Source organism: Vidua macroura, chromosome 11 (assembly GCF_024509145.1).
Source record: "Vidua macroura isolate BioBank_ID:100142 chromosome 11, ASM2450914v1, whole genome shotgun sequence".
NCBI lineage: Eukaryota > Metazoa > Chordata > Aves > Passeriformes > Viduidae > Vidua > Vidua macroura.
In genome coordinates, this window is record NC_071581.1 from 21,243,154 (window position 1) to 21,260,514 (window position 17,361).

Consider the following 17,361-nt stretch of genomic DNA (forward strand, 5'->3'; position numbering starts at 1 on the left):
CAGGACGGGTTTTTAAAGGTGTCCTTGGGGTGGTGGTGGCAGAAATTGTTCTCAGGTGAACAAAAACCATTGAATTCCTCAGGAGACCTCTGGGGTTTTGTTCTGATGGGACATTTCCAGCTGCAGAATTGGGATTTAGATCCCAAAAGGTGCTTTTGTTTAAAGCAGGAGCTCTGCCAGCCCTTGGAGTTCTGTGGGCTTTGTAGCAAACACCCATGATTTATTAAAGAAATCTGGATATTGATCTAGCACCGATATCCAACTGTGATGGACAAAAACTCTCTGACAGTTTAAAGTTAGAAATGTATGTTCATTGCGGCGCCGGGCAGCGTGCGGGACAGCTCCCAAATGCACACTGCACCTTTCCAATGATTGCAGAGTCCTTTTATCCACACCAGAATTGAATACCCAAAATACAAATACATATTCATCATTTAGTACATCCCATTCCTCGTTTTGTATGCTAATCATTCCCAAAGCTATTAAGCATGCGTAGTTTGTTCCTTGAGATGGGTCGGTGGTCCCTTTCATGGGGAGGGGTCCCAAAATGAGGAAGTAAATGAAGTCTTCCTCATTCTGACCTTTCTACCTTTTCAATGCAAATATGAGAAATGAACCTTGGTAGAACTCCCATTCCTTGTCTTCAGTTGGTTTCAGAACAGAGGAGGCCCACAATTGTCTTATGTTGCTAAAAGCTGTTTGTCAGTTTCTATATTCTTCATTATAAACCCAGCTAACTAAACATTGTGCTGACAAGCAATCAATTATTAGTTAACTACTAACTCTTAACTTCATCAAGGCCTACTTACAGAATCCCTTTATTTTAATTAACTCTAGTAAAGCTTATCTCTAACTAAAATCTTAGCTCCTCTAAAATCTCTAAATCTCTTAAAGTTTATGTTTCACCCACATGCCCAGGAATGTTGGATGATCTGTGCCCATGGACTGGATTTGGTTGCCGTGGGGTTTTAGGAGCACTTTGGGGGATGCACACAAAATAAAGCTGGGATTTGGTCTCGTTTCTTGCAGAGGGATCCCAGAGCTCGGTGTCAGCCTCCAGTGAGATGCAGCAGAACCAGCCCCAGGCCCTGCACTACGCCCTGGCCAACGCTCAGCAGGTCCAGATCCACCAGATTGGAGAGGATGGACAAGTCCAAGTAGTATGTCCTCACCTTTTCCTAAACCTCCTCCCAAAGCAGCCAGAACCCTGCTCCAGCTGCACTGTCATGTTGGACTGTGAAATCATAACCTGCCAGCTTAAGGTGTCCAGAAAACAAACAATGGAAAAAAAAAAATTAGAGTTATGTGACAAAAAAATTCCACGCAGGATTTCCCCACACAACCAATGGAGATCAATGCACTTTGGTTATTATACAGAGAATTATCAGCCTTTTCCTGGCTGTGGTTACTTAGTGATTTATACTTCAGAGGTAGTTCTGGTGTGACTTCCCCAACAAAATCACATTTATTTATTTGTTTCTCTCTAAAACTGCATTCTCAGGCACTTTTGAACATCTGGGAGCGGAGTCGTTCCCATGTGTGTTTGTGGAGCTGTGTGTCTATCAGTGAAAGTTCTAAATATTGACATTTTTTAAGCCTGACACTCCCACCACCACTCAGGCCTGATGGTTTTTATCTGTGGTTTTAGTGTACTCTGAAAAAAAAAACACCTTCACTTTAATTCTTGTGTCCCACTGGGCACTACAAGGATTGTTTGAAATTCAAATTCTTTTTAAGAAGTGTCCTGAGTGAAATAATTCTCTTTGTGCAGGAGCTGGGTGGAAATCTTCCTTTTCCACTTCACTTTTGCTGTAACTTTTCAATATTATCCTGGGAATTTCTTTGTCTTTGGAATTCCATGTAGATTTTAAAAGTGGATTTTCCTATTGATCTGTGGGTGAGATTTAACTGGTGACTGAAAAGTACTTTTCAGGTCTTGAAAGACAAGATAGAAAGGAAAATCACATGAAATATGTGACTTTAACAGAACAGATGGTTTGTTTATAGATGGAAGTGATAAAAACTTGCCTCATTAAAAGACCTGGACATATTAATTATCCTTCAAATTGTGGAATCCAGGGAAAAAACTGCTATAAATGGATCTTCTAAACATTCCATCTTTTTCCTGGGAGCACTGAGAATTTGATGTGAAGGAGGGAAGGTGATTTTAATCTCCCCCTGGGCTGGGCAGTGCTATAATTTTCTCTCCAGCCCCTATTGTCAGAGGGACACTTTCAGTGTGGTTTTTCTCCCTATAAATAGGCAGTTTCCTTCCAAAGGAAATGAAACTGTTGGAAATAGAGGGATCTGTGTGTCTTTGAAAATCACAGGCAATTGTTCTTGTGTTATAAAATCAGAGGGGCCTTTGACAGAATTCCAAATGATTATCTTTCATCTCATGCAGGCATATTAAAATGAACACAAAGCTTTATAAAACCTCCAGGAGGTTATTTAGAATCCAATCTCCCCTCAGGTAAATCACAGTGGCTGGGCTGGGCAGGATGCACAAGGAATTCCAGCCACTCTTCTCCTTCCTACAGGACCAGGAGAGTGCTGGCAATGGGCAGCAATGCCAAATATTACAGGATTAAAACCATCAGGGCAGATTGTCACCAATATAAATCAGGGGGATTGTTCAAATTAATGATTTCCTGCCAGATCCCAGCAGCTGAGAGTCCTTAGCGTGGTCTGTGCACCAGTGAATGAGCAAAAATAGGTGGAAAATGAGATACCTTGGGAAACCTCACTCTTGGAGATATTTACTGTTGGCTGTTACCTGTTCTAAAACTGTGTTGGTTATTATCTGTTCTAAAACTGAGTTTTCCAGATATTTAAATGGAATTAAAGTTTCAGTCAACAAAGCAAGTCAACCCCAAGCTTTGTGTACCAGTTGAAAAGGCAATAGAAAAATGCACTTGTTAGATTACTATTATTATTATTGTTATTATTATTATTATTATTATTATTATTATTATTATTCCTCCTGTTTTCCTTCCCCTGTCGTGGAAATGAAGCAGTCTTTGGTCCAAGTCCCTCTGCTTTTATTCCCATCCAAAGCTGGGGCACTCCAGGTGCACTTGGCATTTTTAAAGCTCCTCAATGGTTTCATTGCACGTTTTGCTTCTCTCCATGAAACTCTGCTGCCTGCAAGGCAGGAGCTGCTTCCTGGAGCTGTGATTTTCCTCTGATGCTCCTTGGTGTTTTCTTTTGTTGTGGATCCCACAGGGCCATCTCCACATAGCCCAGGTGCCCCAGGGAGAGCAGGTGCAGATCACGCAGGACAGCGAGGTGAGCAAAGCCTGGGGCTCTCCTGAACCCTGAGAGCTGAGGGAAAAGGAGGAAATGGGCTGTAAGCAGCAGAAAATGTGCTTTAGAACCTGCTACTTCTGTCTCTGGGGTCTTGGGGGTTTCTTTTTCAGTGTTATTATTATTTCTATTTATTTTATTTTTATTATTTTGATTTATTTTTCCCTCCCTCACTAACCAAAATACGTGTTCATTGTTTCTTTTTCATTATTATTATTTCTATTTATTTATTTGATTTTGATTTATTTTTCTGTCCCTCACCAGCCAAAACAGCTCCATGTGTGTTCACTGGTTTTTTTTTTTCATTATTGTTATTTAGATTTATTTTATTTTGATTATTTTGACTTATTTTTCCCTCCTTCACCAGCCAGAACAGCTCAGTGTGTGTGTTAAATGTTGCATAAGGCTGATAAAGTTTGGAAATTTAGTACTGACAGAGTTTAATAGGAAACCAGGTGCTTGCACTGCTTAAAAATGAAATTATTCTGTTTAGGTTGATGAACTAAAGTGGTGAGAACACTCAGGGCCTTCAATGGTTGAAGAGGAGTTGGAGAAACCTTCAGCCACCATCTAATAAAGAAATATTCCAGAATTAATTTACCCTCCATTCCTGACCAGCTTATCTGGCACTGCAGCAGAAAATTATTTTTTTGAATTTTTTTTTGAATTTTTTTTTGAATTATTTTTTTCCAGAAAAATAATTCAGTGGAATGGGTTGGATAAATTCAATCCTAAACCCTCCAATTTTGGCTCAGCTCCCAAATCCAAGTGGATTTCCCTGTGTATTTGCTGCAGTTATTGGTTATTTAAAAATCTCCTGACTGCTGAAACTGCTCTTGGATTTCTGGTGCACTTTGTTTAAATGCAGCAGGAATAGAAAAATCAGGTTGAACATTAATACAGGCAACAATTTGAATCTGTCCCATTTCCCTGTCAAGGTTTTTCCCTCGCTGGGAAGTGGATCTGCCTGGCTTGGTTTAATCCCTGTCCAAAGAACCCAAATCACAGCTCATAAAACCACTTTGTGAGGAATATTGTTAACACAGGCAGCTACTGGAGAATAAATATTATCATAAAAATTCTATAAATATTATAGTTAGAGGCTTGTCCTTTGAAGGGCCTGTCAGGCCTTGAGAGAGAGAAGAAAGGATTAAAATATCCTGGCTCTGATGTGTGGTGCTGCCATAAAACTGAAGGAGTTTTTGGGTCAAGAACCACTAAAAAACTGATGATTCAGCAGAGATTGCTGGAATGGATCCTGAGGTTCCAGCACACCCTGGATCCTTTGGCTCTTCTTGTCTGTGGGACTTTCAAAGGCTGCATTTGTCCCTGACAGATGAAAACATCTGGTTTTAAATTGATGACAATGTACACAAGTGAGAGGGGAGCTGCCAGCAGGAGAAACTGCACAAAAATGGGGATTTTGTCCTCCAAAATGTGCTGTTTCACTGCGAGGCTCTTTTGGGAAGCTGCCTCTCCTTAATCCAAGTGTACTTTTGGAAAGACATCTGTGAGCATGTGAATAAAAACTTCATGTCATAAAGATTTCCTGATTGGACTTTAGAGCTTAAAATACTTTGATTTATTGAGAATTTTCTTTTTTTTTTCTTTTTTTTTTTTTTTTTAATAGATGTAATCCCTGTAATAGAACTGTGTTGGTTTTCAGTATGGAATGAGGATAAATAAAAAGCAAATAGTAAATAGCTCTGCAACCCTGTAAAAGTGTTAGATTGCCAGTTCTGGGATAGTGAGGGCTGGATTTCAATTTGCAGGTTTATATAAAGGAGGAAAACCAAAGTTTTACCTCCGAAAAAAAATGCATAAAACTAGATTATCTTTGAATTTATAATTCAAAAAGAATAAATTTTGGAAGTTACTGAACTTCCAAAGGCAAAACATGCTGGGTGGGAAAATTCCTTGCTTTTGAGGCTGAGTGGAGCTGGATTGCCTGAAGAACCTTCAGCAGAACTTCCTAAACTCAGGGATTTCCTTCCTATTGAAACAGATTTTTTTTGCAGTTTTTGCAATGCCAAACTTGTGCTGATTGTCCCTTCTCTCTTTTTTCCAGGGAAATCTGCAGATCCATCAAGTCCACGTGGGTCAGGACGGGCAGGTAGGAGCAGGACTGGGGTTAAGCAGCTTTTTCCTTGCTCTTTGATGCAGATTGGCATAACCCCCATTTTTAGTGCCTGTTTTAAAGAGCCAAACCTGCTCTGGTGAAAGAAATAACTTGCAAAAGGATAAAACCTGATGGAAATATTTCATATTTGGCCCAGCTTGGTTCAGCATTCCTGCAGGGTGTTTTCTCCCTCCTTTGGCCTCTCCCCTGTCCAAGGGCTGAGTGCCCAGGGTGTTCTTGTCTGCTCTCCTCCAGTCCCCAGGAACCCAACATTGATCCAAGCAGTTACTCTTTTTTTTTTTTTATCCTTTTCCATGGCATGGCTGTCCTGAGGGAAGCAGATCTGCTCTTGTTCTTGTTGAGGAGCAGATTTTATGCGGTGCTTCTGCAAACAGCAGGTGAGGAAAAGCAGCTTTTCCTTGGCTGAGGAGTCAGTGACCATGGAACCGAGCTCAGGATTCTCAGGATTCCCAGAACTGCTCACATTTGATCTCAGACACACTTGAAATGTTAAATTCTGCTAAAACAGAGCACAAAAACCCTCCTGCAAGAAGCTTCCAGGCCACAGGAGTCAGAGTGTGATTGTTGTTATGTTTACTGTTGGTATATCTGTTTTAAAACCGAGTTTTCCAGATATGTAAATGGAATTAAAGTTTCACTCAACAAAGCAAGTCAGGTTCACCAGGAATTGTTTGGTTCCTGGTGATTCTGAATAAACTGGGAGACATTTGGGATCCTGCCTGGGCTGGAGGCTCTGCCATCAGCAGGGTTTCCATTGCTGGGAAATTTTTTTTGTGAATTTTTTAGTTATGGTTATTTTTTAGTGGATTTTTAGTTATGGCTATTTTTAGTGGATTACAAAAAAAAAAGGAGCAAGCAAATATTTAAGGGATTTTTAGCTCTGTTCTGCAATAATTACTGAATCAGAGTATGAGGGATTGTTTGGTTTCTGGTGATTCTGAATAAACTGGGAGACATTTGGGATCCTGCCTGGGCTGGAGGCTCTGCCACCAGCAGGGTTTGGGGCTCAGGGGAGCCCCCAGCACTCTGAACTTGGCAGTATTTGGATTTCAACAAGAAAATAAACCCCAGAAATGTTCTTTGCTCAGGGCTACATCAGAGGTGCTTTTGCAGAAGTGAATCTTGGAAAGGTGATTTTTTGGAGATGATATTTTGGTATTTATAGGGTTTTTTTTCCCTTCTCTGTGAAATATTGCTGTCCAAATTACACCTTAATACTGGGTGGTTTTGCATCTCTCTGAGTGTGGCACGTAGATTAAATTGAATTTATTTGTAATTAAAACCTCACAGCATTTTCTATTCCTGTGGAAATTTGTGTGTCCACATGTCTGTGCATGCACAGGGCTGTGTCACAGATGTGAGCCAGGGAAGAAAACCATGATTAATTCTCTTTTTTTTGGGATTTCAATGGTGTTATCTATCTGTCTGTACTATCACTCAGATTTGGGATAATCTCTCTCCTGCCTCAGTGGTTGTTGGCTGTACACACCTGGATGGGAAATCAGTTTGACATCCAGTTTTTAGGGAATTTTATTTAACTCTCTGTGCTCTGAGCTCTGCTTTTAAACTTTGCTTCAAACAAAGGACAAAGTTCTGGGATTTTGCTTTTTCCTCACTCACTGAGCTGTGTTTTGGTGTGAAGGAACTTCAGTGCCTTGAGCCTCAGCTCCTCCAGAAGCATTTGCTGGGAAATGGGTATTTTTGAGTGGATTAAAAACCAGGAGCAAGCAGATATTTAGGGGATTTTCAGCATTAATTACTGAAAGCTTCCACAGCAGCTGAAGCCCTGGAGGGGGGGTGAGCAGAGGGGAGCTCTGGGGCTGCTGTGTGGGAGCTGTGAGCCCCCAAAACTGCCCAGGAGAAGGAGTTAAACCAGCTCAGCTAAACCCTGCTGGTGGTTTAAGGAGCTGGAACTGATCCCTTTTCCTTGGCACCAGGAGTGGGATGAGAGCAGGGAACGTGCCCTGGGATGAGGGCAGGGAAACACAGCACAAAGCAGCAGCTTCCAGTCAGCTGCTCCAAGAAACTCCTGGAATTTTCCCACCTCTCCATTATTTTCCAGGCTTTTTCCCAGATCTTTTGAAGCCTAATATGGATAATCAGGAATATGGATAATCAGGAATATGGATAATCAGGAATATGGATAATCAGGAGTAACATGGGGCTTCTCTGACTGTTTCCAGCTGAATAATGAATTATCCTCACTAAAGGATATATTTATTGAATATGGATTTATGAATCTGAGCCTGGCTGCCGAATGCTCCCTGTGAATATTTCCCAGAGAAAATTCCTGTTTTCCACGATTGTCTGGGCACAGAGCAGCTGCTGGGGGTTCCCCTGTGCAGGTGAGGTTTGGTGCTGCAGCTTCTCCATCCCAGTTCCAAGTGAAAGGTTCACAAAGCAGGAATTTGGGAAGTTCCTGGGAGCTGAGGCAGAAAACAGCACAAAGCTTGATGAGATGTTAGCAGGGAAATCTGCCAGGTGCCACAGGTGTTCAGGTACCAAACCTTGGCTTTTCTGCAGGATTTTCCTGGTTGTTACTTCTCCTCCCTCTTGCCTTCTGTGTCCTGGTGGTTGCTCTGAGCTCAGATTTTGTTTTTCTGGCATCCCTGTGCATGGAATGAATGAAATCATTCCAGAGGAGCTCTGTCTACCTCCACATGTGTTCTATTAGCTGGAAGTTTCAGATTTCAGTGCACGTTTAATAAAAACCCCAAACTGCAAAAATAATTAAAGCTTCACATTAGCTGAGCCTTGAAACCTCAGAAAAGTGGGAATTTCTTTTTTTGCTCTTTGCATTTTATCCTTAGGAATTACCAGAAATTTTCATTTATATCTCCTTTGATTACCTGCCCTGCTTCTTCCCCACCTCCATCCTTTATTTCCTTGGAGTTTTGATCACCCCAGGAAATGTTCAGTGTGTCCTGTGCCTCAGGGATACACCTGGGATATAAAAAACAGGACAATTCCAGGAGTTTCCCACTCCTTAATTCTGTTTTTGAGCCATTCCATGTTCTACACCCTCACTGCCAGTGTTTCTCCAATTTAGGGATTAATTAAATGGCACCAGGGAAATGGTCTTTAATTATTGCCTGGTTCTTAAATGGAAAAGTTGATGTGCTTTAAAATCTAAAATAGGATTGTGTGTGTTCAATGAGAGCCAATGATTTGTTCTGCTGCAGGAGTGAAAAATTGGGGACAATTGCAGCATTTAATTCACTCTAGGGGAGTGGGAAAAAGCAGGAAAATCCAGGATGGGTCTGGCAGGAAAAAGCCAATGAGCTTTTGTAGGAGAGAAATCTGCAGGATTGCTTCTGCCACGTTGTTTTTCCAAAAAAATAATAAAAAAAAAAGTTGGGATTTTCTGAATTGTGGCCACAAGAGTGTCCCAGGGGAGCCTGGAATGAAAGGGGTGCTCTGAGAGCCCCTGGAGAGAGGGGAGGGACCCCACCCCACACTTCTGTGTGTCATCTGTGTTTGATGAGCATTTTGGATGGAGCAGGAATTGCATTTTCTTCTCCTGAACTATTGACAACTTCAATAATACACTATTATCCAAAATGGAATATGTTCTCCTAAAACTCCATATGTAACCCCAAATGGAATATATTATCCCAAAAAATCAATATTAGTGCCTTTTTTAATTCAAAGTTTTCCACTCCCAGACCTGTTTATTCCCATGCTTTTATTCCAGTCTGGAGCAGGGATCCATTGGCACTCCCTTGAAGTAATTTAAACCTCTCAAAATTGAATTTTATTTCATTCACCAGGATGGATAAATCTTCTCAGAGAATCCTTTTCCAGATATTAAAATATTGCTATTAAATTATCCAAAAATAAGACAAAAAACTTTCTAATGCAATTTTTAACTTGCACTGATTTAATTTGCACAAATCACATACAAATTTGATTTGTTATATAATTCATTTAGTTGGAATATTCTAGATTTAAAAACCCTGCAATGCTTTATTTGAGTTGCTCAGTCACAAATTAATCCAAGGGAGGAATTTTTTCCCTGTCCCTAATCCAGGAGCAGCAGAGGGCAGTAGCATTAAGATGATGCTCAGTTGTTTTCTGAAGGAATGAGAGGGAATTTGGAGAGGGAGAAATGAGCTGCTGGGAGAATTTCTGTGGAATTCCAAAAGTTTTTCCCAATTCCTGCACAGCTCCTGAATAACACACACAGAGAAATGGTTGTTACAAAAAAAAAAAAAAAAAAAATTCAATTAAAAACTCAGGAGCTTAAAAACTCCTTGATTAGTCTGGAAAAAAACAAATATTATTTTTAACTGATAGTTCTTCAGGAATTGTAGTAAATTCTCCTAAATTTGCTCCTGGTTTTAGGAGCAAAAAGGAAAAGAATAATTTGGAAACAATTGTGCTTTGTGCAAACTCCCAGTGACATCCCAGAGTATTGATGGAAACTCTATTTATGGATAAATAAAAGTCTTTAAAGATTTAATTTTACTTAAATAGAAGCATTCTACAGGCGAGATTTTGGGGTTTGCTTTGAGGATTTTTGTGCTTTTTAATTTGGTGTTCATAGAGCTGTCCCTCAGAGTAATTAATCCAAAGCACAAAACTCACTGTATTTAGTTCTGAAAACTTAATTTTTAGGCAAAGTAGTATTTTAGCAAATGAAAATGGAGACATTTTCTTTTAAAGCAGTCCTAAAAATTGGGATTAAAAAAGGCTTGAGGGAAAATTCTCAGACTTGGTGATCAATATCACCCAAAATATCTCCAGGAAAATTAATGCCCTAAGGAAAACAGGAATATTTCTGTTAAATCTGGCTTAAAAATGAAGCGTAAAAAAAGATTTATATATACGAATGTGCAACACAGATTTCACCTGATTAATTTGTTCTGTCACTGCAGAATTTAGGATGGGTTTGGAGAAAGTTTCCGCTTAATTTGGAAGCTTAAAACAGGAAAAAACAGTGCCCGGGAGGATAAAAACTGAGCTCCAAAACTGAGACAAATTTGGCCCATTTTAAAACCTATTATTTATTATTATTATTATTAGTAGTAGTATTAATTTTAATTTTTTTATTTTAATTTTTATTACTTCTATTTGTATATTTTGTTATTAGATATTATTACATTTATTTATATCTATATATAAATATTTATATAGAAAATTTATGATTATTTATATATTTATATATTAAAATTTATTTATACAGAAACATTCAAATATATTTATATATAAATATAAATATATTTATATTTATATATAAATACAAATATATTTATAAATAAATATACTATATTTATATTTATATTTTTATACTATATATACTATTTATAAATTTATACTATATTTTTATACTATATACTAATATACTATATTAGTATATTTATTTATATATATTTTTATTATTTAATATATTTATTTTATTATATTTTATTTTATTATTATTTTAGTAACTTTGGTTTTATTAATTTTCATTTATTAATTTATTATTATTATTATTATTATTATTATTATTATTATTATTATTATTATTATTATTATTATTATTTTGCTATTCTACATTAAATTATTAATACTAATTTAATTAGAAAGGCTAGAATTCCTCTCCCCCAGCACAAAGGACAGACCTGCAGTGCCACCCACCCAAAGAAGGAAAAGCCTTCAGGAGTTTTGATGGGAAAGGCCATTTTCTCTCGTTCTGGAATTCAGGTTTTAAACCCAAAATGCCATTTTTGCTCCGTGACCAAATGGGTCCGTGTGGGGCAGGGCTGGGCTGTGCCCTTTGTGGCAGCTGCATTCCCACCCAGCGTCCCTCCCACCCCACACACCTCTCCTTTCCCGCTCCCCTTCTGATCAGAAGCAGCAAAATCCCCTCTCCTTTTCATTTGCTATCAAACAGGGATTTATTTCATCCCCCCAATGACTTTTTTTTTCCATTCGTGGAACGTTCTGGCTGCTGGGAAGAACGAGCAGAGGTGATTTGTTAACCTGTTACAGGCACTTCTTTGATAGTCCCTCAGTTCCCAGTGATCTCTGCTTGTAAAACAAGATTTTTTAATGAAGCCTTTGGAAAAGGAGAATATTTTCTGCCTATTTTTTGATTTTTCTCCTCAGAGAAAGTGGGTTCGTTCCATTAAAATTCCATTCAAGCAGACAGGAGCATTTATAATGCTCCAAAGAATACGTTCTCTATTTTGGAGTATATTATGTTCTTTATTCACCCAAATCTTGTTTTAATATTGCTGTAAACTTAATAAGAAGAGATGAGATAGGAAGTGATAATCTTTTAAATATAAGGAAAAATCATTTTCTCCACCTTGATAGGAGGCAGAGGTCTAAGCTGCCTCTTATTAGAGCTGTTGCTAATAAAAATCTCTGTTGTAGGCTGGCAGTGCTCACAAAGCTATCGGGGCTCATCTGGAGAAATCATTTCTTTTTTGTTTTGTTTATTTTTTTTTTCCTGCTCTTCATTTATGATTTTTCTCATCACGTGATGCCAGCCCTGTCCTGATGCTCCACGTTTCCCTCATCCCATCCCCTGTGCTCCACTCTCGTTTATTTGAAATATTTGGGGTGTCTGGAGCATCCCCTGCTTGGGAATCACTGCCCCACATCCCAAATCCCAAGCCGGGCGGGATTTGGGAATTTTTTACCTGGAGAAAAGAAGCTCAGGGAAAATTCCCTCTCCCTTCCCACTCCAGGAAGCCCCACAGGGAATCTTGAGGAGTTCAGGGTTGCCTCATTTTGTGTGGCAGGGTTAAATGGGATTTTGGGGTGGTCACAGCTTTGGGAATCTGTGATGACTAAAAATGGGAAATGGCTCCTCTTTTCCATCTTCTCTCTGTTAAAACAGTGGATTTTTGCCAACTTCGGGCACCAAACCATCCCTTTTAAAAATTCAGCCCCAGCTGAAGGATCAGTTTCTCTTTCTCAAAGCAGACCTGTGTGATTTACAGAGATTTTTAACAAGGCAGTGTTAAATACAGTGAAATTGGACAGTAGATTGACTTTTGTTTGTGTTCAGAGATTTAATCCTTCACGTAGTTCAACTCCATTTCCAGGCCAACTTTACAGAATCCTTCAAATATTTCAAACTAGCTGAGCAATAAATAAATTTTATCTACAGAATTCTGATAAACTGAAGAAGGATGATCCAAGATCCTGAATTTGGGATTAAGTTTGCACATCTATTAAAATAAAACCCTACCAGATGAGCACTGTAAGATGCTTAGAGATGATCCTCAGTTGTTTTCTGAAAGAATGAGGAGGGAATTTGGAGTGGGAGAAATGAGCTGCTCCTTGATTTAGACATTAAAATCCCCCCTCAGCAGCCCAGTTTTAATTCCTGCCCTCAGCTGCTGTTTGAATTAGCTGGGATAGATTTCCCTTATTCAGGGAGGAACATTTGGAAAGTCTGCTTGGAAAACCATCCTCTGCAGCCATTTCTTTGGTGTCCTGTGAGCAGAATTCCTCTCGTGGAGTGAGGATTTGAAATGCTGAACTTGCTCTGTTTGATTCCCAGTCTGCTGGGATTAATTGGCTCCTGCTCCATCAATTATCCACTCAGAGCTATCAGTTCCTGCCCGGGCTGGAAGCAAAAGCAGAACTGCTTCAGCCACTTTGCCTTTGATACAAACTCTGCGCTCCCACCAGGCCTGGCTGAATGAATCTCTTTGAAAAATTGCCTTTTGATTTTATTTCTTTACTTTTTTTTTTTTTTTCTCTTTAAATAACAACTGTTTTTATTCCTGAAATCTGTCACTCTGGAATGTTGCTAAATGTTTGTGTTCAACAGCACGAGTGAGTTCAGCAGGAGGAAGTGTTGGGATTATTGAATTTCCAGTTTATTGTTGTGGGAGAGGTGGCACTGCCCATGAGGGGCTCATCCCACAGCAGTGGCACAGGAGAGGTGCCAGGGGAACTTGGACAAGGGACAGGGTGACAGGACACAGGGAATGGCTTCAAACTAAAAGAGGAACAGCTTAGATGGGATATTTGGGAGAAATCCTTCCCTGGGAGGGTGGGCAGCCCCTGGCACAGGTGCCCAGAGCAGCTGGGGCTGCCCCTGGATCCCTGGCAGTGCCAAGGCCAGGTTGGACACTGGGGTTTGGAGCAGCCTGGGATGGTGGAAGGTGTCCCTGCCATGGCAGGGGTGGGGACAACATGAATTTTAAGGTCCCTTCTTACCCAAACCATCCTGGGATTGTCTGAAATCCAGCCCAGCCTGCACTGAGTTTGTGTGGGGTTTGTGATGCACAGCAGGTGTAAGAGCTGGGAGGGGGAAAATGCTGAGGTTGTAGGAAAAAATCCTAAAAATGAGTAGGAATTGGGAGATTTTTGGTGTGTGAGTTCAGGTCAAGGCCAGGAGATTGGTGAGGCTGGAAGTGTGAGCTGGGAGATGTTTGTGGGGAGAGAGGCTGAGCCTCTGGGGGATGAGCCACATTGCCCCAGGGCCTTTTGGGGTCAGCTTGCACGGGATCATGTTGTCCTTCCAGGTGAATGGGATTTGTCATGGATCAGTGCATAAAAACCCTTGTCAGACCTAAGAATAGGAACACAGAGAGCAGAGAGTGAGTCTGGCTGTGGCCTCAGAGCCAGCCCACAAGTCAGGAGAGAGAAATTGAAAAAGAGAAGTTTGGTTTTCTCCTGGGATCCCTGCGGGGTGAAGTCACCCCAGGAACGGCCCCTGAGTCTCTGGGTCTGTCCCAAGAGCAGGATGTGACCCCCAAACCCCTGGGGTGTGTTTGTCCCTGGCCTGGGGCTGTGCCAAATCCCTCCTGAATTCCACAGCGCTGTTCCAGGACCATTTGTGGCAGGTTAGAAAAGCCCCAAACCCAGGGAACTTCTCTCCTTCTTCCATGGGAATCTTCCAAATACAAATAATTTGATCCCCCCTCATTTGGGTCCTTTTACTTTATTTGGAGTAGAGAAAAATAGTAGAGGAAATCTGGGATTCTGGATGCAGGAAATCTGGGATTCTGGATGCAGGAAATCTGGGATTCTGGATGCAGGAAATCTGGGATTCTGGATGCAGGAAATCTGGAATTCTGGATGCAGGAAATCTGGGATTCTGGATGGTTGACCTTGAAATGGGCAGATAAAACTGTCCAGGAGTGACTTTCTCCTGGTCTTTTTGAAAATATTATTTGGAGTAAAGAAGTAGCAGCTGAGGAAATTCAGGGTTCTGGGTGCTGGAAATCCAGAATTCTGGATGATTCTGACCTAAAAATGAGCAGATAAAACTGTCCAGGAGTGACTTTCTCCTGTTCTTTTTGAAAATATCATTATACAGAACATTTTTGAGGTACTTCAGTTGTAAAAGTCTTCATTAGAGATGCTCCATTGTGAAGATTTAATTTAGAGGCTTTTCTTTGAAGTCTTTTCAAAGGTTAAAGATGATTTTATTCAAGGTGGGGTTATTTTATTGAAAAAAATAAAATCCTTTCATTTTCCATGTGTTGAGTAATGCCTTGTTCATTTTAATGGGAAGCCAGTGGAATCCATTTGGAGTCTGCTGTCAAAGTTGATTTCTTTCAACCTCTGTCCCTGATCTTTAAAAGAGCAGAATTTGGTCTCACTGATGACAGTTGGATAATGAAAAAGGAATGACAGCCCTCCAGAGCCAGAGCTTTCCAGAGTGAACATTCCATGTTTTTAACAGTTTTAATCTTATTTCCTGTTCCATTAATCAGGCTCAGCCAGATTGTTTTGTAAGTATTTCTTGTTAGGTTGTTTTTTCCTTGCCTGAAATATCAAATAGGAAGGGTTTTCCTTTCAGCCTCATCTCTCAGATAAATATAAATTATCAAATTACAACAATGGGATCCAACTTCCCAGACTTTGTCAATGCTCAGCCTTTGACATTCCTCGTTTTCACTCCTTAAATTATTGACATTTCCAGGGAAATCTGTGGTTTTATCTCTTCAGAATTTCCTATAACGGAAAACTCAAATCCTTTTAATTGTGGATTAGTGCATAAGTGTAAAAAGGGGAAGTCAATTCATAAAGAAAATCAATGATATTTAAATTATTCCCTGGGAGTGAATAAGATCTCTTTAAATCTGCTTTGCTTAGATGGGAAAACACAAATCAGAAGTTGATTTTCCCAATGATTCTGCATCCATGGCATCCATCAGCCCTTAATCCAAACATTTCCAAGCAGTGATGCTGAAGAAAAGGATTTAAAAGTCACATTCCTGGGCCATTGGGCTGGGCTTTATTAGCCAGACCTTGCTGTCAGTACAAGAAGTGCCATTCCTTGTGAATTTTTTCTGAATTGATTCAAATGCCAGATGAATTCCAAATGTTGATTTTTGTGAGGGATGGTGTTTTCTGTGTCAAGGCAAACATTTTATTAAAATGATAAATGGCTTTGTCATCTGTTTGCATTTTGCCTGTAATTATGATTAAAGCAGAAGTTGGTGCAAAATGTTTGAATCAACTAAAAATCACTGGGTTCTTTTCAACCCAGCAGAGTGCAGAAATCAAAAGCTACAAAAATTCCCAGACTTCCTTTTTTTTTTTTTTTTTTTTCCCTAATTTGGTAGGTTATTTGTTTCAGGGAGAAAAAACTGCAATATCATGGAATCATGGAATGGTTTGGGATGAGGGGATTTAAGGGGATCAAGTTCCACCCCTGCCATGGGCAGGGACACTTTTCCATTATCCCAGATTTTTCCAACCTGGTCTTGGACACTTCCAAGGATGGGACATCCACAACTTCTCTGGGAGGCAGTAAAAGTAGGGAAAGAAGGCAGCAAAACCACAAAAAGAATTGATTTTTCAATATCCAACCCCAAACAGATCAGAATTAAATATTCTGTGAGGGGAAAAATGAAAGTAAAAATTATTTTCAGCGTTAAAAAATAATTAAAAATCCAGTTGGCTTCAGAATCATCCTAAAAAAGGAGGAGGGATTTGGGAGCAGCTGCCTGGGATGTGTTTGGCTCCATGCTCCATTTAATTTTATGGCTGATCTGACATGGTCTGCTCCAGGTATCCTGGCAGGAATCAGCCATCCCAGGCTCGTGTCCAGGAGTCTGTGTTCAATTTTCTCCTTGGAGCTGGGATGCAGGTGGGCTCAGGTGTGTGCCCTTCTCAGCTGTGGGGAGCTGGAATGAAAACCCCAGGAAAACAGCAACACTTGTGGCATTTTGTGACCTATTCCTAGAGAAAATTGCTTGAAAATTCAACGTTTCTCCTCATCTCTGCAGTTCTGGGCAGTGCAAAGGTCTAAGTGTAACAAAGAGGAGAATTGTTGGGAGAATTGCTCCTTTGAAAGGAAAAAAAATGGGAGCAACAATTCCCATTGTTTTTCTGACCAATAAATAGGTGCTGCATGGAATTAAAAGGAGAATATTTGGAGTCAGGACTGTGTGTGCTGCTCCAATTAAACAGAAATATTTTGTCTCATTGAGCAAAGTTTGACAATGAATTAAATGAGCTGCAGGTTATCACAGAGTGGGATCCTGGAGCATCCCAAGGAATTCACATTCCTCAGCAAGGGAGGTGATTCTGGCTGGGATAGTTTGGAATACAAACATTTTCTAAGCACTCAAACCATCAATAGCAGAGTTCAGCCCAGCCCTTGTCAGTGATCAATGAAAGTGATGCTCCCTCCATTAGGAAATCCTGGAAATATGTAACACTTAAATAGATATTTGTGGATATAAGAGAATTTGAATTCCAGAGAAAAAGCCCAGGGTTTATTTTTGGGGTTGGTGCTGACAGGATTTGAGAGCTGACAGAGTTTTTTGGCTTGACAGAAGCCACTTCTCTGGTTTACCCACATTTTTTGGGACTCCACTATTTGATTCTGTGTGAGTTCCTTGTTCTGTATTCAAATTTTCAAGTTGGTTTAGAATTATTTTGATGCTGGAGATGTTTTACTTGTGAAAAACCAGGTAAAAAAAATGATTTTCTGCTCTTAAGATTACCTA

At 39.9% G+C, this 17,361-nt stretch overlaps 1 protein-coding gene across 5 annotated transcripts in view; it reads left to right on the top strand.

Moving 5' to 3' along the window:
* The window catches only part of BANP (BTG3 associated nuclear protein), a 115,158-nt gene that overhangs the window by 58,161 nt on the left and 39,636 nt on the right, over positions 1-17,361 (top strand). For 2 of the 5 annotated variants that reach the window (XM_053987149.1, XM_053987152.1), the window contains exons 9-11: positions 1,030-1,160; positions 3,226-3,288; positions 5,375-5,419. In XM_053987149.1, the coding sequence (XP_053843124.1) occupies positions 1,030-1,160; positions 3,226-3,288; positions 5,375-5,419 (239 nt within the window). Of the gene's footprint in view, positions 1-1,029; positions 1,161-3,225; positions 3,289-5,374; positions 5,420-5,758; positions 6,303-7,508; positions 7,620-17,361 lie in introns of those variants that run through there. The other 3 variants (XM_053987153.1, XM_053987151.1, XM_053987150.1) reach the window with 3 other exon arrangements.